The sequence below is a fragment of the Myripristis murdjan genome, chromosome 9, assembly GCF_902150065.1.
Source record: "Myripristis murdjan chromosome 9, fMyrMur1.1, whole genome shotgun sequence".
Taxonomy (NCBI): domain Eukaryota; kingdom Metazoa; phylum Chordata; class Actinopteri; order Holocentriformes; family Holocentridae; genus Myripristis; species Myripristis murdjan.
In genome coordinates, this window is record NC_043988.1 from 29482128 (window position 1) to 29505012 (window position 22885).

At 40.8% G+C, this 22885-nt stretch overlaps 1 protein-coding gene across 1 annotated transcript in view; it reads right to left on the bottom strand.

Moving 5' to 3' along the window:
• Positions 1-4994: 4994 nt before the first annotated feature.
• The window catches only part of ksr2 (kinase suppressor of ras 2), a 137320-nt gene continuing 119429 nt past the window's right edge, over positions 4995-22885 (bottom strand). Inside the window, exons 18-20 of the mRNA XM_030060858.1 lie at positions 9405-9536; positions 6843-6972; positions 4995-5172 (exon numbers count right to left, since the gene is read on the bottom strand). Coding sequence (XP_029916718.1) covers positions 5026-5172; positions 6843-6972; positions 9405-9536 — 409 coding nt within the window. The 3' untranslated portion in view covers positions 4995-5025. The remainder of the gene's footprint in view (positions 5173-6842; positions 6973-9404; positions 9537-22885) is intronic.

Genomic DNA, 22885 nt, shown 5'->3' on the forward strand with positions numbered 1-22885 from the left:
GTAATATTTGAGTGACTATGAAAAGAAAAAAACAAAAGTGCAAACCATAAATGGGGTGACCACAAGCTTCTGTAATTCAAAATTTGAACTTGAATTTGTTTTAAGAACTTTTTCATGCCGGCTCAAAGAAATTCATATCAACTAGAGTAATACAGCAACAAATAACCGTATATCTGTGCAGCCATGGTAATTTCTCATCGCAAGAGCGGTGCCGACAATAAAAGCTTCTTTCTGATCCTCGGAAACAATACTGAAGACTCAAATGCAGTATCTGACCATATATCAGCCGGTGAAGTTTTCTTCTGTGCTGTGTGTAGTGGGTAGCTATTAGGCGAGACTCACTTACAGTACTAAAAAACAGTCTTGGTCTTGTCTTATTGCCATTTTCTTTTTAATCTGAAAGCCAAAATACTGCCACACAGCAGACTTGGTTCGGCTTCATCCATCTTGCCACATCTAGAAATGTGAAGCTAAAACTTGCTAGACTGACTCTGGTGTTCAGACGGTATGAAAGAGAAAAGACCATGAATGTAATTTCTTGGATGTTATGCTGCAGCTGAAATAACATTTTCTTCAATGCCTCGATGCATATCAAATGTTTGTACCACCAAAGTTCAAGTCACAAACTTTCTTTGGATCTCTATGAGAAAGAACAATCTCCTTCCCTCCACATGGCATAAATATGTAAAAGCAATTTGAGTCTAATTTAACACAGAATAGCTTTGCTGTATATTTATGTATAAGCCAGTCTGCTGCCGTTCTGAATCTGACAGCCTTTTCAGGCTGAGAGTTGTCACAGCAGTTACACCTGCATTTGTGGGAAAGAAAAACCAAAAACAAAACCTAAGTCGCAGTACAGAATACACGTAAAAGGGCAGAACAATTTTGAAAGATTGACGACTCGAGACAGGGAGAGATGAGGACAAGGCCATGAATTTTGAGTCTTCAGTCTCGTCTCCAGGTCAAACCACCGTTTGTCAAGAAGTCTGTCTCAGGGACTACAACACTGCCTTTATCCAGTTCAGTACAAGAGCAAATAAGGTAAAAACATAAACTCAAAGTGTGGTTGGACGTTCCTGAGATTCTGTTTTTGTCATTTCAGGGTCATGAAATCATGCGAATGTGCTATCCCTTTAAGCGTGTAACAGTCACATCACAACAGAGAGCTGGGGTTCTTGAACGTAGTCAGCCCGAAACCTGCTGTACTGATCCAAATGAGCCCTGCCCTCAGAAACAGGCTAGTGACCCTTTCAAGTTCCCAAACCCGAGCTTAAAAAAATCTTTCACACACTATTTAAACTACTAATAAATATACATGTCGTATCCAGTTGTCCCTGTGCCGATGGCTCAAGTAGACCACGTAAGTGACGTGATAAATTCTGAAATCGCTGTGCCTTGACAGTTCCATAGCTGATTTCTAGGCAGGGTAAACCAATGGGTTTTCACATAAACTCTTCTTTCAAGTTCAAGATCAAAATCAGGTTTATTTAGAGCCCGAAATCACCTTTCACAGGCTGCGTATAGGCTATTTAAAAATAAGAGTTTTTACTGTGTATAGATATACACCAGTCTATTGGTACTAAATATTTTATTTTTTTCGAAGTACTTATTGTAACACTTTGGCGTAGATAACCTGCATCACCTGCTGCCAGTGGCTGAGTCTCTGTGTTGTTTAGTAATCGTCAACCTGGCACAGATTCCTTTGTCCACTTCACAAAACAGTCCATGCTGTTGGGTTCAAACCGTCATGTGCTGTGGTGGCAAAAGAAAGTTATAACCAACCATGTGTTTATCGTCAACTACGTTCTGTTCCCATGCCGCCGTGTCACTTTAATACTTTTTAATACTTCTTAACCTTCCTTGGACATCACAAGAATCGATACATATTGGTGGTTGAAGGTTGTACTTGTTTTTGTTTGTTGCCGGAACACATCTACCAATTTACGGCCACTGTGTGCACCAAGTTTAAGTACCAGACCAGCTGACAGCACTACAAGAGTCAGCCGTGCTCTGGAGGAAGAGGCTGGAAGTACCGAAACAGCTCGGGAGGCGGAGATGGAGAAACAGCGTCAAAGGAGGAGGAAATATAAACCTGCTATCCCGTCTATCATCATGGGGAATGGGACAACACCAGCCAACAATATGGATAGGCTAGCTGTGTTGATGAGGAGTCACAATGCAGCGTAATGTGCTTCACCAAGATGCGGCTGCACAACCAGATCCCAGACTATGCAGGTGGACAGAGACCGCTGGGAGAGCGATCAGCCCTGTGATGGGGGACGGAGGTCTGAACTTCTGGCCATCGTGGACAATCCCTGTCATCCACTGCACAACATTATGGAAGACAGGGATTGTCCACAATGCCCAGAAGTCCAGACCTGACCCTAACCCTACACTAACCCTTCAGGAACACATTCAGCAGGACACTCAGAAAGCCACGGTGTACCACTGAGTGATGCCGTACGCCATCTTCAGGCTCATTGATGCTCAACGCTAAGTACAGATATGGATACAGATTTCAGAGCTTTCTGTTCGAACTCTGCATTCATTTTGTCCGTATTTCTGCATGTTTTCAGGAAGCTTTTGGATATGGACGAAATGGAGCAGTACCACTGCAAATCCTGGGGGCAGTGTAGCCGATAGTTCAAGTTCATGAGAGAATGGTCTACGAACCAGACACAAAGAAGTCAATCTCTCTCATTGGTAATATCAGAGAAAAAAAAATCTCTGTCCTCTTGTCGCAACGTATTCAGTGATCTGACAGACAGCCACCGTCTATAACGTCGTCTCCACTTTTGTCTCTTTGTAGCCAGTCCATTATCATGACCTCCTCTACCATCACTTTGATTTTTGTTGTCAGAAACTTTGGACTCTGCGCTGCCCTCTAGTGGATTTGTTGCTTAATATCCATGTCAATGTAAAGGACGCATGGAGGCATGTGGGCAAAGACGTTTCAAAAAGGTGTATCGATTTTCGTACGAAAAGGGGGTATGAATGAGCCTTTACCCACTGCAAATAGACTGTATAACCAGTGCCCTTTGCTGATACCCTGCCACCACATTTTCTATTTACTGTGATATTGTCTTTGTGATATTGTAATTGCTGCAATGACATAATTTCCCACATTAAAGTACTCCCTCTCTCTCTCTTTCCCATTCTCCCTTTCCCCCATCTCTTTCACTATCTATATAATCCAATCAGACAAACACACCATATTCATAGTAAGACAGTGCTGAAGCTAAACAAACAGCAGCAGCTGTGATGGTGAAAGTGGGCGAACATATTGGATTCTTAATGTTTTTATAAGATAAAATCTACACTGGCGGCCTGTTTTTCCCAATTCAGTGCACCGTAGCTTTTTGCTGTCACCATCATCTAAGCCACGTCTGTAGTTCCTCAAGGGACGCTGATTGGCCTGCCCATTTTGTGTCTTCCAATAATGCTTTGGTTGGAGCGTGGCCAGATGCTTTCACAAGTAAAAGTAAGCAAAATGAAGCCATGAGAACGTTAACATACCCCAGGGTTGTCATTTTTTCCTAACCAGGCATCTCAGTACAAAGCTTAATTAAAACTCCTATGTCATAAAGTCACTTTCTTTGGCTGACATCAACATTTTTAAGGGTAATCAGCAAAGTATTATTCACTGTTGTTACAAGAGAGGAGTCCCAGTCCCACCAGCAGCAGGTGACATGAATGATCTGAGCCCAAGTGTTTAGCTTGTCCTTAGCAAGCAATCAAGTGTTTTGTCATGAAAAGCGCTTCAAAACAATTACAGAAATAGAATAACCCAGTAACAACAGAGAGACATACATACATACATAGGTAAAAATTTAAAATGCCTGAAAAGCTTCAAATAAACCGATTATGACAGAGATTATAATGTGAAATCCCATTCTCTTTACTCATAGAGATGTATGCTATGGAACTGTAAGTCAAAGCCGACGTCACATACGAGGTCTGTAAGTTTTACTATTAAAATTACTGCACTGACTATACAGTGTGAAGCTTTTGATGTGTTCCTATATCTATTCTCTATGTATGTAAAAACTATTTAAAGCAAAACAATGTACAGTATTTCGTTTTCTGAGGGGGCGAGGGGGGCTCAGTGATAACATTTCTCAAGGGCAAGTAGTCCTGCAACAGCTAATGAGATACATTTCAAGTGTCAGTGATTCCACAGAACAGAGTCCTGGTCTGCCGGCGTGCCTACTGACCAGCGGCTATTTCCAAAGACTGTTGTTCACATGTCTCACTTATGTTCACAGGCATTTTTCAAAGCACAGGCCAATTGGAGAACATTCTCCTACCAAAAGTACTGCGCCAACACATCCCAACAAAACGGGAACGTCGGCTTCTTCACATTCAAATTGTACGGTGTATATTAGAGGACATTATTAAGATAAAGTCAAATAAAGCTTTTTGAGACAAATATGTACCAGTACAGACACGCACACACGAGAGACCATGAGTTAACACTGACAAAATGGCCCACACAGTTGACAGACATAAAGAATGGCAAGACAATGTTATGAAAATATTCATTGTATGATGCACATCAATTAACATTCATTCTGAAAACTAAAAGAACAGATGTGAAAAACAGACCAACAAACAAACAAACAAACAGAAATCTACATTTGTTCTCAGCAATGTGTTTCTGTCAATCCAGAACGACGTGACCGGAGCTCATTCAGTAAAGTGTCATTACAAGCAAGATACATCCGGGAAATAAATGTCATAAATTAAATCACATGAAGAGAACAGATCAATTCAGACAACATAAACAAAAGGTATCCTGTATGATTAAAATCAAACCGATGAAAACATGAGTCCCAAATGCTTTGAGGAGTTGGACAGTAAACTCATCCTGACACACACATGCCAACATTCCATGAAAATACACACAGCACGGGCAGTTTTCATCACTGGGCTGGCTTTTGGATTCAGTGCACTCTTATGGAGGTGGGTTATTTTTGACTTATGGTGGCTTTTTTTATAGTTGCTGTTTTTGTTTGTGTCCCTAACTCATTTGACATACTCAGCTGACTTCCAGAAGTGCCCTGGGTGGGAAAGGCGACGATTCCTTTTTGGCAACTTTTCCAGTAAATCTACCAGCTTGGAGAAGCTGGGCCTCTCCTCCTGCTTGTAAGCCCAGCAGAGAAGCAGAATGTCCTGCGGAAGACAGAGACAGAGGTGAAATGAAATTTTATGACTTTGCATGGGATCACTGTGAAATGTGTCAGAGGAAATGCTGCTGAGTGACAATGACCATACTAATAACTGTCTCTGTATTCAGGAAATACACAGTAGGAATGATTTTGCAGAGCAGGAATGATGATTTACAAATGTGACCTTACAACTTTTCTGTGCAAAAGACAAACTCTGACAACTGAAAATATATCTCATATTATCATTGCAGCATTTCTTCTGTTGAGATACTTTTTTTTCAGAACCATGAATGAACACACAGAACCTTCTTAGGAAGAAAAATGTTACATGCTATTTTGCTAGAGCTATTTTTCCATAATTAAAGTATTAAGAAAACAGTCCAGAAAAGTTGACATTTCATCAAAATAATTCAGAAGTTGTTGTTTTTTTTTTTTTTTAGTTTTACTTTTTTGCTTCCTAAGGAAAAGCTAAATAAGTTGCTTACTTGGTTTGTTCCTGTTCTGTTATTTGTTTAGATTAAGGTAACCTTTTAGTTTCAAATAACTCTGTGTTAAAATTAATGCTGTGAAAAGGCAAGCCTCTAAATTAATTTACTCAAACACAAATTTGAGACAATTAAGTCCTACAGATGTTTCAAAAAATAATGGTGCTTACTGCCTGACATTTTAAGCATAGCATTTAATTATTGAGCTTAGACTGCCACTATTTTTATTTAGGGAGTATCCCATGAAAAGAAACAATCAAATTAGACAGTTACACACAGGCTTTAAGCCACAAGGCAGCAGGTAATTTCTGAGTCATTTCCCATCCTATGAGCTCCTATGAGGGAAGAAAATCCTCCTTTTTAGCTTACATCACACTTGGTAAGTTAGCCCTACCAGCCATGATGCACTTGGAAAAAAACTGTGTTATGCATCTAATTTCACATTAACATAAAAAATGAATGTGATATATTGCACATGGCCATTCTGTGCTGGCCTGCAATCTTACATGTACACTCCTGCATTCCCTGCATATGCTTAAAATTGTGTTTTCAGTGATTGGGTTAGATATGTTTGCACATATCCTATTTTCTGAGTTTTGGAGTTCCCTGCAAGTGTGGGTACAAAAGCAATGGGAGAAGTTAGAAACAAAAGAACAATAAATCTAAATGTGTGGCAGGCAAAACTCATTCAAAACCAAAGACATGTAGAAAATTTGATTGTTTGTTTTGATGTTTTTATGGATGCCAGGAAAGTCGGCCTTAGGCTAGATGCCGTTTCAAAGTGGATAGCTCATCAAGATCAGTGACGGGTGTTGGGGTGGGAACCTGAAAAACTGAGGATGGGACTGACAATAAACTTCCTGTGTCAAAGCAAAAACAAACAAACAAACAAACACACAAACCAAAACAAATTGTAGCTTTGAGAGGATATTGGGAAATGTAAAGTAAAACCCTTCTTAATAACTTGTTAAAATGTATTCTAAGGCAGCTGTCTTAAAATAAAACAAAACGGTTGTAAGCCCAGCTCCAGCTTTCTCTTTGTATTAGTCAAGCAGAACCATCTCTCAAGGTTTACAGAGAACGTGTGAGCAATGATTCGATGTGGCTCAGGCTGACAAAGACAGCATAGCAATTCAGTGGAGTGTGAAAAGAAGAGTGAAGCATGAAGTGAGACAAACAAAACCCTTACTGATATCTCCTTGCCCATGCCAGTCTGGGTGAGGTTGGGCTTCATCCCGCTGCCAATCTGCCATATGATCACCTCTGCTGGCTGACTCTTGTAAGGCCACTCACGTGCATGCAACTCATACCAGATGGTGCTGAGAAGAAAGAGGAGTCAGAGCCGGTCAGTGCCTTCAATTTGTCTGGTCAGGACAATAATACCAAACCCACCAAGCTTGGGTTAACATCCCAGTCAGTGCTCAGTGCTAATTTTATCATGCAAGATGTTAGCTTTAGTCCCACTCTGTGCTATCAAATTCAATGTATTTGTTCTGTCCATTCGTCCACCCGTTCAACACTTTACCTCAAGGCAACATCTCTTGAAATTTATCATTCTGATTGCAGTGAATTGGTGAACACAGTCATGCTCCCCTGAGGATGCACCCTGTCATGTTTGGTGACCTCATGACCTTTCCTCTTCTGCCACCCTCAGATGAAATTGTTAATTTTGCACACACACAATATATCATAAAATGCAATTTATGGATAGGAATTATGTTTGGTAAGTGCGTTCACATTCGCCAAAGGAAGATTCCTCTTAATTGTAGTGACCCTATGACCTTTTCTTTGATGTCACCCTCAGGCAAAACATTTGACTTGTACACATCATAGCTTCAAATGTGATGGATGGACGGCTAAGTAATTTACTGAATGCACCCATATGATAGCGTGTGCTTCCCAGAGAATGAATCCTATCAATTTTGATATCTCTATCACCTTTCCTCTAGTGCCACCATCAAGCCAAAATGTCAAATTTGATATCTCACAATGTGTCTGGCAGACTGCCATGACATTTGGTGAGCACATTCACGCTCTCCAGAGGATGAACCCTTTTAATTTTGGTGCATTTGCATTTCGTCTAGTGCCACCCTCAAGTCAAATGTTCAAACTCCAGTCTGCCACTACTTGCATTCCCTTGACATGCACCAAGCCAGCACGGCAACAGTGGTGGAGAGCCTGCATTTTTTCTTTTCTTTTTTTGCCCTTGTTTACCCAGCTGTTTGCATTTCTCTCTATTGGCATTCTTTTTTGTAAAGCTTTTCGTATATTGTCTGATAGATAAGCATGTCACAAGGATTTGCGGTATCACTGTACATTGTATTTCCATTTTTTCTTTTTGTATATCAAATAAAGGATATCAAAAAATGAGATCATGTGAAGATATCTAGTTTCATTTGTATGTGTATTTTGTTTATTCCTGGCCGTCTTGGAAGGTTTGGAGCGATAGGAATGATGTGGAAAAGTAAAAAAAAAAAAAAAAAAAAAAAAAAAAAAAAAACCTGTGCCACTGCATCTTGCAAAAGAATTTTCCATTTTAACTACTAAGTTGTAAATGAGAAAAGTGGCCTAAACAAACACAAAACCTCACCTGATTTTTCATTGCTGATATTAAAAACATACAACATCTTTAAACAGCGGCGTCATCACACCTCATCATGGAATATGAGCAAGTCACTTTTGCACTGCTCTGTGCATCAAGATTGAGAGTGTAAAAATAGCCTTTAACCAGGAATAAGACAAAAAAGGGACAATTGTTGATGAATATGTAAAACAGCCATGGGTGTCACCTCTAGGTAACCCAAGGGCTAGCAGAGCAGCTGGACATTGTGCGCCAACGCTGCACTCATCCCTTTAGAATGACATAGTGATGAAACCTCCATATGGGGGACCATCTGAAAATGCAATTGTGTTAGGAGTCAACAGAGCAGGGTCCACCCCCGCAAATGAATCAGTAATGGCAGTAAAGGAAGAACATGGGCCTTGAGCATTTTTAATCAAGTTAGGACAGATTTAAAATGTGAATTTAGAAGAGGAAGGGGAGGAAAAATTGGGCTTTGGGAACCTGACTGACGCTAAAAAAGCAATATGTGCCTTATAATTTATATCGCCAGGAAGATCATTTGGGTCAAAATCTGTTGAATATCACAGAGATACTGTATGACAAAAGAGATGCAAAGAAAGCCAAGGATCATTACTCTTTGACAGTTTGGCTGAATTGTAAGGACATTGCTCTCTGTATGTGCATCTGTTGTCATAGCCGTTGTCGTTGTGTTTCATGTGTCAATGATTTGGCTCATGGCTGCATTTGAGGTCTTTTGAATGTCCACGTGCAAGATTCTCAATTTTTCTGTTTTTATTTTTTTCATAGCTGTGACCAACAGCTAGCATTAGTCAGTCTCAGTCTGTTGGTTGGCTGATCCGTCATTTCTAATTAAGCGCTTCTGTTTCTTTTTTCTGGTTTCATCTTTTGTGCAAAGCAGTCATTGCATTTTAGTTTTAGCTTTAGCCTTTTGTTTGTTTGCTTTTCTTGTTTGGACAGCACCATGACGTCTTTTTGCTTGAATTTTCTGTAGTAGTTTTTTGTTATCTATAGATTACAAAACTAGTTGCTGCTGCCCTACATATATATTGTGCTACTTCCTGACAACCTGATACTGCATGTTTAGAACAGGAAATGTAAAAGCTTTCCTAGAATTACCACTGTAGAATTAAGGAAATATCAGGAGGGCATCAAAGAGAGGAAACTCACCCGAAAGCAAAGACATCTGACTGTTTGGAGAAGGGAAGTTTGTCCTCCTCTGTTTCAGGAGAGAGCTGTTGGATGATTTCTGGGGCCAGGTGACACAGCCAGCCACTGGGGATCCTCAGTTTGTCTTCTCTCCTGCTGCAGGGTCAGAAAACATCAAGACAGTACAAATCCTGATCAGTGTGCAGTGGTTTACAATTTTGCCTAATGATCTGCAGTACCATGCTACGAAGAACGTTAGACACTGCCACCTCACCTAAATATTAGTCATAAAACCATAAGCTAATTATACCATTTCTCAGTGATTAGCTTTATGAGTATTTTAAGACTTAAATGGTGCAGAATTGCTTCATTAGGAAAATTAGAAAACACATCTGCATTATATCTACATCACAGGATGTGATTGCAAATGTGATATGCAACTTTTGTGAAACATTTGTTTATATATGTTCTTGAGTCCAATATAAGCCACTTAGGTTCACCAGGAGCTCCATGTGCATGAATGAAGGGGTGAAAAATGGAAGATCCACAGGAGAGCTCCCGGTGAACCTGGTGAGCATTGTATCAATACCCTGATAGGGATTCAAAAATTGGATAGTCACAGCTAAAATAAAACAGTAACCTAACCCCAAAAGTACAATTTGCAAAGCTTCAAGATGAAGTATACCCTTTGAGGCTGCGAGAGAAGGGCCGCAAGATGACTCACTGACAGACCACATGGTAACAGACACAGGAATGGAAACAACAAACCAGAAGACCAGCATAACAATGGATGCAGGGCAGTGCCAGCAGGACACAATCTACAAAGCTGCATCTGTCTCTGGACAAAGATAAAATCAAAGAAGGGTCTCAAGATCCACCAGGGCAGGAAAAAGAGACTGAGGGAGCTCGGAGAGGGGCCTCACTTTGACCATTACTTTTTAAGAGGTAGATCAAATCAGTTGAGTGGCAGAAAAACAACCACAGTCCAGCACCCCAAGTGAAGCTAAACCAAGCAACATACATGAGTCCAACATACATGAGGTAGAGAGGAAGATGGCAGGACAAGGCCTCGAATCTTGTGGCCTAAATCCTGCTGGAAGCAAGAGTAGGAGACCATCAACACAGACTTCTCCATCTTCTAGAAGGACTGAGGGGATGTGTAGAAAGAAAATTGGAGAGGATGGGACACACCACTTACAGCTACCGAGCAAGATTTGGAGTGAAGGTAAAGAAAAGAGGACACAGAGGGAACAATCAGCCCAGCCCAAGCCCAGGAGACAGCAGGAATTTAAAAGTTTGGTGAAGGACAGTAGACAGCTGAGAAAACCGTGGAAGAACACCACAGAGGTTAAAAGGAAAGGATTCAAGGCACTGCCTGGGAAAGCAACAATAACAGGAAAGGACAGGCAAGAAACAGGCTTTTACAGCGACCCTTACAAGTTCGTCAAAACCCTCTTTGTCGAGGAGAAGAGCAGGATCCTTAAAGCACCTGTTAGGGACCTGGAGAAACACCCAAGGAAGACCGACAACCACAGGCAGTCACCATTCTGGATGACTCGCCACCAATCAACCTGTGTATCAGATGGACGCAAGGCTCCTTACATGGAATGAGCGAATGGGGAAGGAAAAAATTTCTGTGGTGTTGTGGCCCAAAGACTTTCAGCATTTTTGCAAAGCAACAACTTTAGTGACACATCAGTGCAGAACGCAGGGATACATTGTTTCCCTGCATATATATGATACAAACTGCCAAGAGCACCTGCATGTGATTTTGGATCTTGCCAATGTTTTTTGGGCACTGACCCAAAAAGCACTGGCAAGAGCCCAAAATAGCCCAAAAAGTTGTCTGTGGACAGCTTTCAGCTTCCTCCAGGTCCCAGAGGGTATCACAAAGCTGGGAAAGCTTACTTCCAGGATCTACAGTTCTGCATCACAGCACAGGACAACCATCCCCTGGCAGCATGCTGAGACACGCATAAAGACAGGCTTTACCAGTTCTTCCTGGCATTTGCCATGGCAGCGGAGCTCATCATCACCATAGGTGGCTGAAGGCAAATGCCTGAAGAATGAGAAGCCTCTTCATCTAAATCAGTGTGTACATTGATGACATGACCACAATAACAACAACAAAAGCCTGCACCAAACACTTGCTAGACAAACTCCAGGGAAATGAGCACAAATGGAGGTCAAATCCAGGAAATCCAACAACATTTCCACTGTCAAAGGCCGACTCACTGATGAAAGGTTCTGCATCAACGATAACCCAATACCAACTGTCCTGGAGAAAAGTATTGGACAATGGCACAATCCAGACCTCAAAGTCACCAAACAGGTGGAACAACTCAGGCAGGATCCAATCAGTGGCCTCAAGCAAATCAACAGCACTGCCAGTTACGATTGCTACACCAACCTGCTGTACTCAACCTCCCACCTGTCTTGAAAACATCCGTTTTCACTACTCACTTTTAATTATGGCATTGCTTTCAGACTCATCTGGCTTTGACAGATGAGTGTCATCTGAGATATCATTGTTACACCTTTTGACTGCCCCACTCAGGCAGTCAAAAGGTGACTGTATCTATTTGACTGTAGCCAGTTTGAACTCATCTCTCCATTATAAAACTAGCACCTACCATGCTGGGAAGTCCGGCTTTTAGATTTTACTGTTAGTCAAAAGCATTTCTCAATACTGAGTTCAAAACTCTCTGTACAGTTATTGGCACCATAATGCTGCTTGGTACAATTGGAAATTAATTAATTGATTTTCCATATCTGCTTATTCCTAATGAGGGTCTCAGAGGGCTGCCACCTCTCCCAACATGCATTGTGCAGAAGGCAGGGAAACACCCAACAGAGGTTGGCAGTCCATCACAAAGTGAACCAGAGCTTCCACAGGAAACCAGTGCAAACATGGAAGGAACATGCAAATTTCACACAGAAAGGACCAGGGCTGGGATTCACACCGGTGTTCATTGTGATGTGTCTTTGGATTTTAGTTTTGGTCTTAATCATCTCTTGAATTTTTTTCCAAGTTCTTTTTACTGGTTTCCAAGCAAATAATTACAGATGTACAGGATGGTCTTTGAAGGTGGTCACAGTATTACACATAGTACCCTGTTCCCACTCCCACCCCCACCCCAGCCCTAAAAGAAGAAGAAGAAGGAGAAGAGAAGAGAGAGAAAAAATGTTGCAATGTGCACAAACAACAAGACATAATACAATGAAAGCAAATTTCCAAAAGGAGAAAAGAGAAAAAAAAAAACATTACAAGACCACAATAGGGACAAGGCGACTGCGATAAGGTACCATAGTTCGGAATTCTTTTAAATCAGATTTTATTCGTTTATTAGTGTAACGTTTTAGCAAGACTCCTCAAATAATTTTGGTCGCAATCATTTTAGTCCAGTCCCTTGCTAAGGAGGTGTAGCATTTGCTCTACTAATATTTTACATATTTTACAATTTTAATACTTTACTTTACACCTGAAACAATCCAAAGTAATCAAGTATGCCAACATTAAAGGTGATACATAAAGACTAACTAAATAAAGTGATTCTTAGACTGTCAGCTACATTACAGATGAGTTCACACTAAAGATTCATGACGAGGTGAGCTTAAACTTGAACTTTGTTCACTAAAAAGTGAGCCAAGTTGACAAAATTAACATTGTCAGCTGTGAGGTGACGGTGCTAACCACTGAACCACCATGCTACCCATATGCCAAAATCAGTCAGGTTTTCTTTAAACAAAAGTGATTTGTCAGTCACCCAAAAATGACCTAAAACCTTGCCTAAGGATTTGAATAGTTAGCATGGCATTGTACCACAGCTTTTTGCACCCTCCCTCACTGTGTTGAAAGTGAAATAGATCACCCAGAAGAGCAGCCAGTGTTTGTTTATGTGTTATTAACTACACCAAGACCTTGGGCCCTATCTTGCGCCAGAGTCCCTAAGCCCGTTATTTGGGGATTTAGCATTGCGTAAGAGGCATGCCCCCGCAAAAGCTGCTATCTTGCGCACCTCCCATTATCCGTAAAACACCAGCGCTACCCGCTATATTATGCATAGGCGTGGTTTGGGCGTCGGGCCAATTAAACCAATCAGTGTGCCAGGTGCCATTGCCTTTAAGGGCAGGCTGTGCTATCCCAAATCCGCAAACCAAAACCCGTGATGGAGAGAGGGAGGTAGATTTTCTCAGGGGTTCAACTGAGGCTAAAGCAAGGTGGGTTTGTATATATATATTATATATTATATATTATATTATAGGCGAGTTAATTCGGGAGGTGGAGCCGTATGTGCACATCCACATGTGTCCAAGTGGACGTATCACAAGGTTGTACTGATTGAGTAGAATCCCCGGGCCACACCACACAGACACAAGAGGCAGAGGTGGAACTATGTGTAAACTAATTTATTGACAAGGTAGATTGGGCAAATAAAATATTAAGAATAAAAATATAGCACAGCTGCTCGCTTATGATAAAACAATAAGACACACTGGCGTAAGTGTCCAAGTTAAAACAGTCTTTCCTCTAAACAGTCTATATAAGTAATATACTCAGTCCATTCCGTAGGCGTCCTGGTATCAATCCGACCGTGTGCGTGGCGAGGCTCCGTCGGGGTGCGCATTGAAGCCGCATGGGCGCACTCTTGTAAAAGCCCAAACGGGATAGCTTCATGAGGTGGTCCTGAGCACCCGCTATCCGCTTTCCCTAAGTGTGTGCTCAAGATAGCAATTGTAGGGAAAGCGCATGAAACACGCCCACGGACACATCTCTAGGCGCAAATAACGGAGTCGGCATAATGTATAGCGGGTAGCGTGGGCGCAAGATACCGTTTAGGGATAGCGGAAGCTGCTAAATGCGCAATTCACAGGTAGCGGGTAGTGGCAGCGGGTAGCGGGTGGCACAAGATAGGGCCCCTTGAGTAATACCACAGAAAAATTCACACAACGTTTCATGTCAAAACGTTTTGACAAGTGGAAATTTCTGTAGAATTACATTTTTTGGTGATTGCATTCTGTCCTGGAAATTACTGAGAAACTCGCCCTAATTGTCAATATACCGAGGAAAACATCTTCTGAACGCCCTATCTCTCTGGTTTGTAATTGTAAAGTTTCATGAGGCTGTAATTATCCTAAAAGTCACAATAGGTTATTTTGTACAGTGACATCAAGTTTCACTACAATGAAATGGCTACTATGGGGGCTAACATCATCACAAATGAATGTGTATATTTTTGTGTTTATGTGTTTATGTTGTTCATGTGTTTGTGTAGCTCCTATGCTGAGTTCAGGGAAATTATCCAGTAATTTCTATTCAAACAATGCTTAAGTACTCTAGTTTACCTAGAAAGGGACTAAAGATGGAACACATTAACATATGTAGCATTAGACATAAGATCACAGAAATATCAGAAATACTAGCAGACAATGTGTACATTCTAGCAGTCTCCGAAACACATTTAGATGGGTCGTAGAACAAAAGTTAATCCATTTTATTTAGAAAAAGAAGGACTTTTCCTGACTAAGCCGATAGACATAGCCAACCATATTCAAAATCATTTTATTGAAAAAAATAATAATCTGACAATGAAAATGCCAGGGCTTGATAACAAACATTCTTATGAATAAAACATGAAATTTTGAGGGACAAAAACTGTAGATTTAATTTTGATAATGTAAGTGTGAGTTATGTTGCAAAATTAATCTCCACTTGTAAAGACAAACCTGCAGGCATTGATGGAGTGGAAAGTAAGCTTCTTCAGATGGTTCCAGATGTTATAGCCCCTGCTATCAGTCACATTATTCATTTGAGCTTTAAGGAAGGCATTTGTCCTGCAAAGTGGAAGATTGCCAAAATAGTACCTTTGCCCAAAAATGGTAAACTGCCTTTCTCGGGCTCAAATAGTCGACCTACAGCTCTGACTCAAATGACAGATGACTGGCTCAAGGCAATTGAGGAAAAGCAATTGGTAGGTGCTGTCATGCTGGATTTTACAGTGGCATTTGATATTATAGAACACAACATTCTACTTGAAAAATTGTATTGTCATGGCTTCTCTGTATCAGCTTTATTGTGGATGGAAAGCTACTTAAAGAATATAATAGGTCACAAACTGTTTTCTTTAATGGAAGCTATTCTGAGTTTAAGACCGTGAACTGTGGAGTACCACAAGGAAGCTGCCTTGGACCATTACAGTACACCATCTTCACAAACAATCTACCTCTTGTTGTACAACAATCTAACATTGCTATGTACACAGATGATTCTACTGTATATGTGGCAGCAAACACAGTAGTGGAGTTAACCCTCCTGTTATGTTCAAATTTGACTAACATCCCTTATGTTTGGGGTCAATTTGACCCCAGCAGTTTAAACCTCAACAAAATTATTATAATTAAAATTGTTACCCAAATTTTTGTGTCAGGTACTTTAGGTTTCTTTGTTGACTACCTAAATAGTCCTTTAAATAAAACATAACTCCCCCCCCACCCCCACCTATACATCCAGTTTTCCTATTACGCGACTATGGAAAAATATGCAAATCACCATAAAATCTCACTGATTGACCTAAAATTGGAAATAAATATATTTTTGGTGTTTTAATGGTTTTATATTATTTCTAAGAACAGATTTTTGTTATCTATAATATTTGGAAAGAAAAACAATTTCTATTATCAAGGATAGTAACATGTCTTATGTTCGGGGTCAATTTGACCACAGGAAAAAGAAACACAACTTCTGAGTGAGTAACCCAATGTAGACCTGCAAATGGGTCACATCCAAGTCTTTCCAGCTGTCCCCATACACAAACCTCCCCTCTAAGTTTGTCATCACAAGTATATCCCCACCTGATGGTGTTACAAAGAGCTCAAATGCTGATTTTATGTCTTGAACATGGCTGACAGCGTATCTGCTGGGGCCTGGAACCATTTTGATGACATTAGCAGCACTGAGTCTACCCTGTTGTTCATGTGGGGAGAGGGACCATGACACCTCTCCATTTTTGGAAGGTAACGTGTCTGCTGGTGGTTGAGAGACAACAGGAGGGTCAGAACTGAGGGTTTCATTCTCATCAGAGGATGCCTCATAACCAGGGTCCTCCTCAACATGATCCTCTGTCTCAGACACATTCTCCTCTGTGTCACTTTCACTGTCAAAGAGCTGTGACAAAACCTCACTGGCAGAAAACCTTTGCTTCGCGTTCATATTCAGCTAAGAGAGAGAGCATAAAGTGAGAGTACACAGAGCAACAAGAGAAATGATCTAGAAGGCTGCTGTGCAAGCTTCTATATGTTTGCTCCTCCCCCATGTAGTGGGAACTATCAATGTCCTTGTAGGAACCATATTTCCCCACCCTCACAGCATGGGAAATATCGAAGTTCTTGTAGGTATTATGTTTTCCCCTCCCCAATATCTCCCCCCATATCCCCCATATGAGTGGTTCCCATACTACTTCAGGTATGGTTATGTTAGCTTAGGGCCCTAAAGCAGAGGGAAGTTTTTTGAAGATTATCAAATTGCATGTTACAGTGACCTCATTTTCATCCAAAACAACCAAAAAAAATTGTGTAAAACGTGTTTTATACAGCTAAAACAGCCTGGGGTCATATTGACCCCAAACACCACCGATGCGTACAAAATGCGTACAGGACACTGAAAACATATCATTGTGTGAATTTCATGTTTACCCGGTAGTATCCATTAAATTAGGAAAAGTCATAAAATATGAAGCAAAAAAAATGATGTTAAGCATTTATTTAGAGACGTTAAAAACTGAATGGGGTCAAATTGACCCCAAACATAATAGGAGGGTTAAATACAGTTTTAAGCTCAGAATTACATGCGGTGGCTGAATAGATAAAGATAAATAGACTGGTCTTGAATGTTTCAAATTCCATAGTTTTTGGCTCTAATTATGCTCTTAATTCTGAACCAGTGTTAAATATTCTTATTAATAATGTACCCGTGAACCAGGTTAAGGAGACAAAACTCTTAGGAGTCATATTGGATGACAGTCTGTCATGGTCAAATCAAATCAATAAAACTGCAGCAAAGATGGGATCCGATATTTCTGTTGTTAAAAGGTGTGCAAAATTCTTAACCAACACCTCACAAAAGCAGGTAATGCAAGCATTAACACTGTCAAAAACTGATTATTGTCCTGTAGTATGGTCAAATACAACTAAAGAGAAGACCAAGAAACTACAAATAGTACAGAATAGAGCTGCCCGAGTTGTGTTAAATTGTGATGTTAGAACAAATGTGATTGCAATGCACGATGTACTCAGTTGGTTAACAATAAAAAACAAACTTTTGTTTTCTTTAATAACATTTTTCAGAAACATCCTAGATACAAAGACTCCAACTATACTGTATAATAACTTGTCCTTGATCTCAGAGACACAGCCATACAGCCAGGCTAGCAACACAAGGAAATTTCACACTATCCAGAGCAAGAACGAATGCAATAAAAAGGACAGTAATATACAGAGCAATTAGTGAATGGAATGCATTACCTAATCACATAAAACAAGAAAATAGCAAAAATAGGTTTAAATTCTTACTAAAACAATACCTTCTGTCAAAGAATGATGCATAAATTCTAATTATGTTCATTTTCTCTGGGTTAGTGCTTGTGTAGGCCTTCATGCCAGTTGGGTATGTGTGTGTTTGACTGAGATTGAAGTGTATATATATTATATATTCTGATGCATTAAAATATGAGCTACATGTTTGAGATTTGTGTCACTTTACCCAATGGAGGTATGATATCTTTGGTGATCTGTTCTAGAGTACTGGCAATTATGCCTGTATGTAATTTCAGAGAAACTCAATTTTTGGAGCTTGTCTATATTTTGTTGAACAGTTGTCCTGTTTTGTGGTCTGGATGTTTGTCTATTTATTGTATTCTATTTTTCCTTTTAAACTGTGTTGCGTCATATGTGATGTGATGTTCTATGTTGTATGTGTAATAATATGATTTTGAGTGACGAATGAGGATCCCAGGAAGAATAGCTATGTTTACATGCTAATGAGGATCCAAATAAACCTTGAAACCTTGAAACAAATTAATCAATTGTGGCTCACTGAATCCACAAGAGTCTCAGCTTTCCACTCAAAGCCAATTGATGCAACTCCAAGACTGTTTAGGCCCCAGTCTGCACAAATACACCATGTTACAACAGGCCAAAAGAGCACATTAAGACTGCATGGTTTGTGGCCCAAACTGTATGGAATTGGCATAAGGCGGGCATGTCTGCAAAGTGATTACTTACAGTTTACATTTAACTTGTAGTGGAAATTATTTTGCTAAGAAATCTTTCAAACACCATTGGAGTTCTTCTCTGAGGTCGGAGTGGCCATATCTGGAAATGTGTCCATAATAGTGTTGCAAAGGGGTGGAAAGTTTCCGGTAAATTTCCAGGAAAGTTTCCGAAAATTCCAGTGGGACTTTTTGCTCTGGAATATTGGAAATTTTCAGGAGATTTTTGCTGTCACTTTATTTCCTATTTTTCCGAAAATTCCCAGGAAAATTCGTCTCGGGAATTTTGGGAATTTGAATGAGGTTTTTAAAAAGTTTCCATGGAAATTTAAGCTTGGGAATTTTGGAAATTTTCATTTTTGTTGTTGTTAACTTAAGGTGAATGGGGCAAAAATAAACAATAATCAATAAAATGAATGTCAACATCAAAATCACCATTTTGGAAATGGAAACCCTAATCTCCTGAACTCAGGACTCACCTCTAACCCAAAAGCTACAATGCCAGCATACTGTAAAATCATCATTCCCATACCCAAGTGTGTGAAATAAAACTTAAATATAAAACTTAAATATAAACAGTCAACTTTGCATTTTGGTGGAAACCAATATGTTGCATGATTCAATGCAAATTCAATTGTGCACCATGATTCACATATGCAAATAATTTCGAGCAGATTTGATCATCATCAATCAGTAGCTTATACTCCACTAGGCTGCAGCACTTCCACTGAGACAAACGATCATCACATCAGCATCACGATTCAATTTCCTGCATTTCTATGCATTTTAATGGGTAGTTTGAACCACTTCATGTGCACACCTTAACAATAGTACTGCACACAGTCCTATGCCTGAATTAATAGCCTACACGTCTTACTAACGCTGTATAACTGCTGGTCGTTGCATTAATATCCTACAACAGAACAGACATAGGATAATTATGAAGAGAAAATTCGTTGCACACGGGTGATACCATTAATATCTTAATGTAGGATATTTACATAAAACGCCCCAATGGATCAGGTTAATTTCATTTGAGCAACAGATTTCCCGAGCATTTATGTGGGCTACGCAAACTTCAATCCACATGATAAAATGAATCCACGGACCACCAAAGTAACGTTTGACTGTTTAATTAAATCAACTTAAAATTACTCTGGCGCAGTTGGAGGGGCGGGCGCTCATGCACGAGCACATGCACGGTCATGCATGCAGCATGCAAACGTGGATACAACGTAAATCATGCCGTCCTCCTGTTTCTGCAAAATTGTTTAATGCACACAGCGCAATTAACTGTGAATCGTGGCATTGCACAGTCAATAATCAACTGATAATAATAATCAACCAGATCTGGCAGACCTGACCGAGTGGCCACGCACACCGTGCGGTGCTAGCCAGCACCGAGCAGGCATCGTTCCCCCAAAATTTCACAATGTTTCCAGCCAGGGGAGTTCATGTCACCACCACGGGAGCTGTGCTCCCCTTTGCTCCCCCTTATTTCACACACTGGTTATGCCAATATTCACAACAGTTTGACTCAGCTAGGGAAAATTCCCGGAAATTCTCTGGATATTAATTATTATGTAACATGTTTGCATGCATATCTGCTTATAACAAACCAAAATGTTTATTATGTATACATGTATATGACTCGGTGAATGTAGTGAATATAAATTCCCAAAAATTCCCAATTATTCCTGTTAATTCCCGTTAATTTCCTGGAAATTTTCCAACTTTTAAAATTCCAGGAATTTTGCAGCACTAGTCCTTGAATGAAGAAGCTCAAGAAATCATGGTGATAATCCAGCTAACTTTGTGTAAACTTAAGAATATGCAGGTTTGACTTTAAGCAGCTGTTGCTGCAGTGACAAGTGAGTCTAGGGGCTCTAGTTTCGCAGACCAGGCGAGGCGGGGGCGTAGCGCAGATGCGCTTCGCCAACTGGGTGTGGCCAGGCGGATTTTCCAAGTTAGGCACGCCGTTCTCGGTGGCGCAAGTACTCCGCCGTCCCTCCTACCGGCGGAGGGGAGGAGAGAAGGCATGGAGTGGGTTTGACACAGCCGATTCACATGTAACCAATCAAATGAGCCCCTGTCCTTGCCTTTAAAATGCGCTGCGTGAAGGCGTAATGAAAGTTTACACAGCTGACATGGAGGTCTATTGCCGCGGGCGGAGCGGAGCTCAGGAGCCAGGCGCGGAGCGGAGACCGGCGAGCAGTGCGGACACGTCACCAAAACCTCACAGGCAGGCTTCCGGAATGTTAGACACATGAACAATGCAATAAATACCGAAAAAAACACTATTCAATGCTACGATCACAATCAGCACATACATATATCTCCATATCAACTGTCCCGTCACAGCTGATGTCAGATCAAAGGAGATTGGCACCGTTTGTGCTGATTGTGAGGTTTTGGTGATGTGCGCCAGCCAGCCAAACTTCCACTGCGCCGGCTCCGCTCCGCCTTGCGCTGAAAGTAGACGTGGTTTCAGACGGCGAGCTTTTGGCGCACCTCGGCGAAGCCTTTTGCCACGAAACTGTCACTGCGCCAAGCCGAATCTGTCGGCACCTCCCCCCGCTGCGCCGCCACTCCCATCTCGGCGAACCTCCGCCTGCGAAACTTGGACACTGTCCGCCTCTCCCGCTTCGCCGGTCGAAACTAGCTCTGCGCGGGGTTCGCCTCACTACGCCAACCCGCGCTGCGCCGGGAAACTAGAGCCCTAGATCTTAAACTTGCTTTGAGGTATCAAAAATCCCAGACTTGTCCCAAACTGTGCGCAAACAAATCAGCTAACTCAGTTATTCACGTACAAGGAATAGCCCGGGTCAACAAAATATGGCAAACTTGTTTTGCTTGTTGGATCAAACCCTCTCTGCTCAACTCCAAGTTGAGTCTTACTGGAAGAAGGTAAACCATTTTACAATCAGTCATATGTTGTGAAATACTTGCCAGAGGCTTGTAATTTGCATGCTGTTTATTTACAGTGTACATGATCTTAGACACACCCAACAGTTTCTTAAGGAATGAGTTATGTTGAAAAACACCTTTTGCATGACAGTGCCAGTCATAATCATCCTTACGTTGAATATGTTTACCACAAGGAATCAGATTGGAATGTGCATGGGTGTGTGTGTGGCAGCCAATAGTTTCTATGTTTATTCTTGAGTGAACTTGAATAACTCTGGTGTCAGGGTGAGCTAATAACGGCTGTGAATACACAACAACAGGGAGAGATGGAGTCACAATTGGGGTGACGGGGCAGACTGGGGCTACAACACTTACTTTGAGTTATTCAGTGCGGAGGTAGGCCTTTCCTTCATGCTCATGTTGAAGATGGACCATTGTAACTAAAGCAGACAAAATCCTCATCTGTACCATAAATTAATTTTAGGTTTTCTTGACTGCTATAATGCATGTGAAAATGTTCAAAATTACGTAGGCGCTACATGAAGCCCTTTGTCAAAATTAAGACGACATTTCTCAGAATTCAGGGTATCAAGGTGTTGCAACAATGTCAGGAACAACGCCTCAATCTGTCTCGCTGACATTTGACAGCTGAGGATAAGGAAGCTTCCATGCGTGGGATGCTTTGCTCTATTTGCTAGAGCAGGACATTTGTTTGTTTTTGTTTTTGTTTTTTTTTTTAATCTCCTCCAACATAAGGTCATCCAGGACGGGTTTAGGGATGCTTCAAGTTGCACAATCCAATGAGGGTTCTCTGGAATGGAGAGGAGCCATCCAGATTTGGAAAGAAAATGAATTTCCACAGACTTGTAGTTCGCTTTGATTTATAAGCAAATTCACCACACATGAACTTAACTGGTGCTAGACTGCGCTGATTTTTCTGCTATGTTTTCCCAAACTTCCCAAAGATCTACATTTTCTTCCTTTCCTGGCTTTCCACTGTCCATGGTTTGAATGTAGTCCAGACGCTCTGATGGATCTATATTAGTACCAAATGCATGTCACATAATTTTCTTCAATTCTCAAAACTCACCACTGAATATAACCTTCCTAGACTTTCTTTTAAAATTTAGTTTTAATGTTGTAACTTTTCTTGCAGATCTTAGCTAGCTAATGTTAGGTCACATAACTTTTTGCCTTTTACCTGTGTTGTAATGTCTTCAAAGAGACCATTCCCCAAACACCCAAAGTACCACTTGGGCTGGAAAAGGGGCTGTGTCATAATTCAAAACTACACTGCAATGCCATCTATGTGGAAAGAGCACATGTTTA